The 9,445-nt window shown below is 40.7% G+C and overlaps 1 protein-coding gene across 2 annotated transcripts in view; it reads right to left on the reverse strand.

Moving 5' to 3' along the window:
• Positions 1 to 273, reverse strand: part of LOC132827111 (SEC14-like protein 2) — a 68,254-nt gene extending 67,981 nt beyond the window's left edge. The window contains exon 1 of one of the 2 annotated variants that reach the window (XM_060843600.1): positions 209 to 273. In XM_060843600.1, coding sequence (XP_060699583.1) covers positions 209 to 262 — 54 coding nt within the window. In that variant the 5' untranslated portion in view covers positions 263 to 273. The remainder of the gene's footprint in view (positions 1 to 208) is intronic. The other variant, XM_060843601.1, reaches the window with a different exon arrangement.
• Between the last annotated feature and the right edge of the window lie 9,172 nt (positions 274 to 9,445).

The raw sequence follows: 9,445 nt of genomic DNA on the forward strand, positions 1-9,445 counted from the left end.
AATGTTTGCACAGCAGGGATCTTCCTAACTAACCATAGAGGAATGAACCGCCAATGATCATGGTCGAAATAAGCAGACCAGCCCTCACCAAGTGTTAAGAAGATCTGTTACTAGGACATCCAGGAATTATATTAAAAAAACTCCTGTGCTCCTGAACAGTTTGCTATTGATTCCTCGTCCAGTCGCAGCACCCTACCTTCTCCCTTACCTTGGTGAGAGTTTCTGCCTGTTTAGGGCTCAGGTCGCCGACTCTTCCGCTCATTGCAGCTTCTGTCGCTCATCTGACAACTGGCTTCTGGTTAATATTGCTTCGCTCCGCCTCGCCCCCTGACGCATGGTAAAGCCTCCGCTCTACCATCCCTCCCTCTGCTGGTCTAACATATATACAGTACATTACAATGCATCCACGTACGTATCCATCTCATTTATAGGGAAAACGGGCTTTGTTTCAAACCATGAGCTGTGTGCCACGTCATTTGAAAGAATTAGATTTTAAAATTACAATTGTACCTTCTGGTGGTAAAACAAAGCTTCCATTTTAAACAATCTTCTCTATTTCAAAAAGTATCGGTGCGTACTGAAGAGTAGCCATTTAATTTGGATACAGGGTCTTCCCAGATATATGCTGACAATACTCAGGTCTACCTCTCATCATTCTGCCCAATGCTTTCATTACAGCTGTCCTATCTGCATCAAACAAAAACAGAAATTGCTGGAGAAACTCAGCAAGTCAGGCAGAATCTGTGGAGAAAACAGTTAATGTTTGGAATCCAGTGACCTTCTTCAGAATAGCAGTCCTATCACTATTAGCAAGTTTTGAGAAGATTTGTAGCTCAGATTGAGGTTCTGGATGTAGGTTTGCTCGCTGAAGGCTTCATCCAGACGCTCACTGAAGATGTTACCTAGTATGGTGATGAAATGTCTGAAAATGAACGTCCACCTCAGCGAGCAAACCTACATCCAGTCCTATCACTATGTTTACCCAATACCAGTCTTGGATGGAGAGCAATTTCAAATAGCTAAACTTCGGAAAGACTAAAACCATTGTCTTCAGCAAATGCCATAAACTCAGTATCTTTGTCATCAATGCCATTCCTCTTCTAGTTTCAGGATGATCTGGACTGCTAACAGTCTCAATATTTTATTCACTCATAAACCAGGGATCTACATTTAAAATGCTCTCCAACACATGAGCTGATTATTTTCACCTCCACCTCCATTAAACTGCCAGCCTCTACGTCACTTCAGTCCAGCATCTTATTCCCATTTAAAATATCATCCTTGCCTTTTTCACTCTAGGTTCAACTATTCAAGTGCTCTCCTGTGTCAGCTTCCCATATTTTTTACCCTCTTATAAAGTATAGGTAACCAATGTTCCTGTACTGTCCCATTCATCCACTTCCTAAAAGGTAACTGTACAAAATGAATTTCCAAAAAAAACCAAAAACAAAATGTTAGAAAAGTTCAGCATCTATGGAGAGAAATCAGAATTAACGTTTCAGGTCGAGTGATCCTTCCTCAGAACTTAGGATTCTGATGAAGGGTCACTCAACCCAAAACATTAACTTTGATTTCTTTCCATTAATGCTGCCAGACCTTTTCCAGTAATTCTGTTTTTGTTTCTGATTTATTCCATTTTCAAAAATATAATTTTGCTCCACCCATTAATAAATAATCCACAAAAAAACTTGTTTCCCGTGTGCTTCATCTCCATCTGCATCATGTACCTATATACCATATTCCAGCAAACTGAGGTCCTGTGATCCTATATCTTTCCCAGTACCCCTTTTGATACAAAGCATACAAATGCAGACAACTTTTAGGGCTGATCCAGTCTTTGCTGTGTAACATTCTCAGAAGTTTGTATTTAAGCTCCACTCCATGGGTTACAACAGGCAATTCAAGTTAGCACTTCAGTGAGGGAACAGAGTTGCAATGTCAGAGCTTCACCATCTTTTGGGTGCAAAGTCACACCAAGGATTTAAGTACTCTCTCAGGTGGATCTAAAAGATCACATGCACTAAAGAGGAACAAGGCAAATTTTTCCTACTGTCCTGGTCAATATCCAATATACCTTCAACCAACTTTACAACCCAAATTTTGTTGTCATTTATCTCATTGGTGTTGGTAGGATTTTGTTGTATGCCAATTGGCTGCAATGGTTCCCTAGAGTACCATTCTTACTCTTAACAGTAGGCCATTGGCTGTAAAGTGTTTAAAGGAAACTTTAGATTATGAAAGATATTATATTGAAAAAAAATATTTCTATTTAATTGCAGATGAAGATTTAATACAGTTGATGATACAGCACAATTGGTTGTCAACTTACAGGAATAATGAATGGTTGCTCTATTATTGAAAATGTCTTTCTTAATTATCTTCATAAATCAAAATTAAAATCTATCAGGCTGTAAACATAATCCACTTTCATTGAAACCTGTTTATAAATCAACATAATCAATACTTGTTCACCACTGAAAAATTAAATAACCACACTGATGAATCCTGAGTGAAACATTAAAAGTGCTGATAACCAAGATTTTTAGCAATACTACTTCACTGTAATTAAAAAAAATTGAAAATATTATTTAGTATTGCTCCTTGTCAACAGCTCTGCAGATTTAATTTCCCTGGAGTTTTGAAAATTTTCCAATATCACCTGCTTTGATATAAACATTAAACAACAGCAATCTTTAGAACTGAAGGTATATGTGGCATGATTAAAAACATAAAAAAAAAGTTTCTTACATCAGTTGTGGTAAATGAATGGTCAGATGAAACAGCATGAAGCTTTTGAGTTTTAGCATCTGTACTTTGGAATTGTAAGATGTGCATTCATGGCCACAATTCTCACCATAGTAAAAGGGAGATGTACCAAGAGAAATCAAAAGATGTATCAGCCTCTATTTTCTATCAGTCTGTCCTGATAAACCAATATTGTTCAACAGATTTTGATGCTCCCAAATGTGTGGAAATTAGGTCGCCATATTTTCTAGATGATATGAAATATACATAATCAAATGTGCAATATTTGGGGATTTGAACCATCAGTAATCAATACATTCACTGCTAAAGTCAAGTGAATAGATTGAAAACGGCTTTACAATGTAACAGATCCACAATGCAAACTATTGTATAATTTCTCAAAAGGGTGGTGACAGTCTGTTACTGAGCTGAAAGAAAAATAGGAAGTGCTTGAGAAAATCAGCAGATCTGGCAGCATCTCTGCACAGGGAAACAGAGTTAAAGCTTCAATTCTTCTTTCAACTCAACAGAAGTATGCTGTTTCAGACAGTGTGCTCTAGTTTATTTCAGAAAATAGAAATTTCAAAAGTGAACTGCCTCTAGTTTTTATCAGAACTGAGATATTACAAAGTTGGGGGAGTGAAAATAATCTAGGAGAAAATGAGGACTGCAGATGCTGGAGATCAGAGCTGAAAATGTGTTGCTGGAAACCGACCGACTCCCACAGCTACCTATACTACACCTCCTCCCACCCTGCCCCCTGTAAAAATGCCATCCCATATTCCCAATTCCTTCGTCTCCGCCGCATCTGCTCCCAGGAGGACCAGTTCCAATACCGTACAACCCAGATGGCCTCCTTCTTCAAAGACCACAATTTCCCCCCAGACATAAATCGACGATGCCCTCCACCACATCTCCTCTGCCCTTGAACCCCGCCCCTCCAATCGCTACCAGGACAGAACCCCACTGGTCCAAACCTACCACCCCACAACCTCCATATTCTTCGTATCATCCATCGTCATTTCCGCCACCTCCAAACGGACCCCAACACCAGAGATATTTCCCTCCCCTCCCCTATCAGCGTTCCGCAAAGACCACTCCCTCCGTGACTCCCTCGTCAGGCCCACACCCCCCACCAACCCAACATTCACTCCCAGCACCTTCCCCCGCAACCGCAAGAAATGCAAAACTTGCACCCACACCTCCCCCCTTACTTCCCTTCAAGGCCCCAAGGGATCCTTCTATATCCACCACAAATTCACCTGCACCTCCACACACATCATTTACTGCCTCCGCTGCACCCGATGTGGCCTCCTCGATATTGGGGAGACAGGCCGCCTACTTGCGGACATTTCAGAGAACACCTCTGGGACACCCGGACCAGCCAACCCAACCACCTCATGGCTCAACACTTCAACTCCCATTCCACCAAGGACATGCAGGTCCTTGGACTCCTCCATCGCCAGACCATAGCAACACAACGGCTGGAGGAAGAGCGCCTCATCTTCCGCCTAGGAACCCTCCAACCACAAGGGATGAACTCAGATTTCTCCAGTTTCCTCATTTCCCCTCCCCCCACCTTGTCTCAGTCAAATCCCTCGAACTCAGCACCGCCTTCCTAACCTGCAATCTTCTTCCTGACCTCTCCGCCCCCACCTCTACTCCGGCCTATCACCCTCACCTTGACCTTTTTCCACCTATCACAATTCCAACGCCCCTCCTCCCTACCTTTTATCTTAGTCTGCTGCACACACTTTCCTCATTCCTGAAGGAAGGGCTCATGCCTGAAACGTCGACTCTCCTGCTCCTTGGATGCTGCCTGACCTGCTGCACTTTTTCAGCAACACATTTTCAGGAGTGAAAATAATCTCTACTTATTGGCTTCTGCATTCTGATCTTTGCCTAACTTACATTCTGTTACCTGTATTACCAAAAAAATTGCCCAGACATTTAATAGACAATTTGCTTTATTTCCTTTGCACCAAAAGCTTCTCATTCCTTTCAATTAGTAATTTCAACGGGTCTATTCATAACATGGCTGAACATATTTGCATCATGCTGTAACACCAAAGTTTTTTCCTTTCAATCCTCATTTAGAACCATACACCTTGTTTTATTAAAACTGTCAACCATTAGCTGAACTCAACAAATTCTTCAAGTGGCAATCCCCAAGTCATTAGTTTCCTAAATGAATTTCAAGACTGCTATCCCTCAGAAGACTGGCTTTGCTTTCACTGTGCTCCCACTATTCTAAATTATCATCATTTAGAGGAACCCAATGAGAACAGGAAGAGAGAAGGCAACAAGCTAGGGACTAATTTCATTAATTGAGTAATTTATCCATAGAATCCCTACAGTGTAGAAATAGGCCTAGCAAGTCCACACCGGTTCTCCGAAGACCATCCCACTCAGACTTACCCCATACCCTATCCCTGCAACCCTGCACCTCCCATGACTAATCCACCTAACCTACACATCCCCTGACACATGGGAATTTTACCATGCCCAATCCACCTAACCTGCACATCGTTGGACTGTGGGATGAAAGCTGAGCACCAGAGAAAACCCACCCAGATGCAGGGAGAATGTGCAAAATCCACACAATCACCTGAGGTTGAAATTAAACTCTGGCATTGTGAGGCAGCAGCGCTATCTACTGCACCACCATGCCACCCTCATAATTGGCCTTCATGCTTCAAGCCGGTCGGAACTCAACCACAGAAGTACATTCTGATAAAAATAAATCATATCTGATTGATATAGAACTTTGAACATAGAACATTACACTGCAGTATAGGCCCTTTGGCTCTCAATGTTGCACCGACCTGTGAAATTAATCTGATGCCCACCTAACCTACCCCATTCCATTATTATCCATATGCATGTGCAATGCCCATTTAAATGCCCTTAATGTCGGTGAGTCTACTATTGTTGCAGGCAGGCCGTTCCACACACCTACTACTCTGAGTGAAGAAACTACCCCCAATATCTGCCCTAATCACCCCTCAATTTAAAGCTATGCCCCCTCATGTTAGCCTTCACCATCCGAGGAAAAAGGCTCTCACTGTCCACTCTCTCTAACCTCTGATTATCTTATATGTCTCAATTAAGTCACCTCTCAACCTTCGTCTCTCCAACAAAAACGTTCTCAGTTCCCTCAGCCTTTCCTTGTAAGGCCTTCCTTCCATTCCAGGCAACATATTAGTAAATCTCCTCTGAACCCTTTCCAAAGCTTCCATATCCTTCATATAATGCGATGACCAGAATTGCATGCAATACTCTAGGTGCGACCTTACCAGTGTCTTGTATAGCTGAAGCATAATCTCAAGGCTCTGAAACTCAATCATCCCACCAATAAACACCAACACACCATATGCCTTCTTAACAACCCTATCAACCTGAGTCAAGAGTGTGGTGCTTGAAAAGCACAGCAGGTCAGGCAGCATCTGAGGAGCAGGACAATCGACATTTTGGGCAAAAACCCTTTTGCCCGAAATGTCAATTTTCCTGCTCCTCAGATGCTGCTTGATCTGCTGTGCTTTTCCAGCACCACACTCTTGCCTCTAATCTCCAGCATCTGCAGTACTCACTTTCGCCTATCAACCTGGGTGGCAGCTTTCAGGGATTTATGCTCCTGGACACTGAGAACTCTCTGTTCATCTACAATGCCAGAGTACTAGCCCAGTACTCTGCATTCCTGTTACTTCTTCCAAAGTGAACTACCTCACACTTCTCCGCATTAAACTCCATTTGCCACTTCTCAGCCTAGATCTTATCAACGTCTCTCTGTAACCTACAACATCCTTCGGCACTATCCACAACTCTGCCTACCTTAGTGTAATCCGCAAATTTACTAACCCATCCTTGTACACTGACATCCAGATCATTTATAAAAACGACAAACAGCAGTGGCCCCAAAACAGATCCTTGTGGCACACCACGAGTAACTGAGTTCCAGGATGAACATTTCCCATCAACCACTACCCTCTGTCTTCTTTCAGCTAGCCAATCCTGATCCAAACCACTAAATCACCTTCAATCCCGAAACTCCGTATTTTGTGCAATAGCCTACTGTGTGGAACCTTATCAAACGCCTTACTGAAGTCAAACTGCTAAACCTTCATCCACCGAAGAACTCAATAAGGTGAGTTAGGCATGACCTACCCTTCACAAAACGGTGCTGAATATCCCTAATCAAATTATTCCTTTCCAGATGATTATAAATCTTATCTTTTATAACCTTTTCCAACACATTACCCACAACCGAAGTAAGGCTCACTGACCTATAATTACCAGGGTTGTCCCCATTCCCCTTCCTAAACAAGGGAATATTTGCTATCCTCCAATGTTCTGGCACTATTCCTATCAAGAATGATAACAGAAAGATCGAAACCAGAGGCTCTGCAATCTCCTCCCTGGCTTCCCAGAGAATCCAAGGATAAATCCCATCCAGCCCAGGGGTCTTATCTATTTTCAGATCTTCCAAAATTGCTAAAACTTCCTCTTTGCCAACCATAATCCCACCTAATCTTGTAGACTGTATCTCAGTATTCTCACTAACATTGCCCTTTTCCAATATGAATACTGGCAAAAAGTATTTATTAAGTGCTTCCCCATGTCCTCAGATTCCACACACAACTTTCCACTACTATCTTAGATTGGCCCTAATTTTACTCGTCATTCTTTTATTCCTGATATATCTATAGAAGGCCTTAGGATTTTCCTTGATCCTATCTGACAACAACTTCTCATGTCCCCTCCTGGCTCTTTGTAGTCCTCTCTGTGGATCTTTTCTGGCTAATTTAGAATTCTCAAGCCACCTAACTGAGCCTTCATGCTTCATCCTCACATAAGCCTTCTTCTTCCTATTGACAAGAGCTTTAGATTCTTTAGTAAACCATGGCTCCCTCTCTCAACAACTACCTCCCTGCCTGATAGGTATATACTTATCAAGGACCCGCAGTAGCTGTTCCTTGAATAAGCTCCTAATTTCAAGTGTGTCCATCCCCTGCAGTTTCCTTCCCCATCCTAAGCACCCTTAATATTGTCTAATTGCACCATAATTGCCTTTTCCCCAGTTGTACCTCTTTCCCTGCAGTTTATACCTATCCCTGTCCAGTGCTATTGTAAACATAACCTAATCATGGTCACTATCACCAAAGTGCTCATCTACCTCCAAACCTAACACCTGGCCAGGTTCATTCCCCAGTACCAAATCTCCCCTTGTTGGCCTGTCTACATACTGTGTCAGAAAACGCTCTTGCACACATTGAACAAAAATCTAAACTACCTGAACTATAGTATTCCCAGTCAATGTTGGGGAAGTTAAAGTCCCCCCATATGCATTCCTGACTAAAGCAAGAGGTTTGATTTTTCCTTGCTCAGTTAAGGATTGGCAACTATTGGTAGTCTAGCAAGTGACACTCACATTTCGTATCTACAGCTGCATCTTTAATAGTGTATTTGCATCAATTCACTACATACAGTGAGAGACATTTTTATTGGGCAGCACTACAGCAGGATAGATATGGCAGCTAGCAAATGGTGAATTGTGTCTCAAGATCTTTTTAAAAAGTAAGATTCAGAAATTTAAAAAGTGAGCAATGTTATAAATTTAGAAGAAGGCAATCTTTGGGATAAAGAAGATATGGAGCTGAAAACTTAAACTGAATAAAATGCTGAAACTATGAAGAATCCTGCTCAGTTTGAGACAAGGTGAGAACAATTAGTGGTGTGCAATCTGTAGGAGGAATTGAAGATGAAGGCTTCAATATTTTCAATTATTGGTTGGAGGAAGTTGTGACTCACCTGAGGTTGGATGTTGAAAAGCAATCTGATAACACAGACGTTTGGAAAGGAATATTATTTAAATGTGGTACTATAAATGGCTTGGATTGGAAAATTTTCACAATGTGACAAGTAACCTTTATTCATGAAATGGTGCAGTAGATACAAGTTGATACATTATATTGACAATAAAATAATATTTCAATTCACACAATTCCTGATCACATCAAAATACATTTCTTCCAAATGTCTGAGAAAGGCTAATTGTTTATATTTTTTCCAATTATATAATGTTTTGTTGCAGAATATTGTGTAAAATAAATTATTTTCACAGAGCAATTACCAATAAATAACAAATGAAAAGATCTAATTTGAGAGCAGTTGCCTGTAGTTTCAGAAACTTCCATTAATCAGATTACCTGTCTAAGTTGAAGCTGATCTGTTAATGTTTTGCATTAAGTAAATGCAAACTACTGTGAGGAAAGGAGAAACAGGCAGATTTTTTAAAAAGTTAAACTTTATTAGTGGTACCACTGAAACATTCATTTTGTGATCTAAAATTAAATGAAGCCAAATTATTATACAATTTTAATACTAAAATAACATAGGCAAACAAATAACTTGAGAATTTTTAAATACATTTTTAAATGCAAAAGCGTAACTGATAAATTTTTTTTTAAATATAAGTACTGTCGGGTATCCCATTTAATGGGAACAAATTGGAATAGGTTTCCTGCATTGGATTATGTTTATACCAGTTGTAGGCTTATCTGGAATCAACTCATTAAAAAAAAAGCCAACAATGTCGATGATCAATACAAAGTTACACAGACAATTCTAAACGAACATTCTGGTAATTTGATCACTCTTTATCATTAACAGTTACGCTAAGGCTGTTTTTTATTTGTTTGTA

Source organism: Hemiscyllium ocellatum, chromosome 24 (assembly GCF_020745735.1).
Source record: "Hemiscyllium ocellatum isolate sHemOce1 chromosome 24, sHemOce1.pat.X.cur, whole genome shotgun sequence".
Taxonomy (NCBI): domain Eukaryota; kingdom Metazoa; phylum Chordata; class Chondrichthyes; order Orectolobiformes; family Hemiscylliidae; genus Hemiscyllium; species Hemiscyllium ocellatum.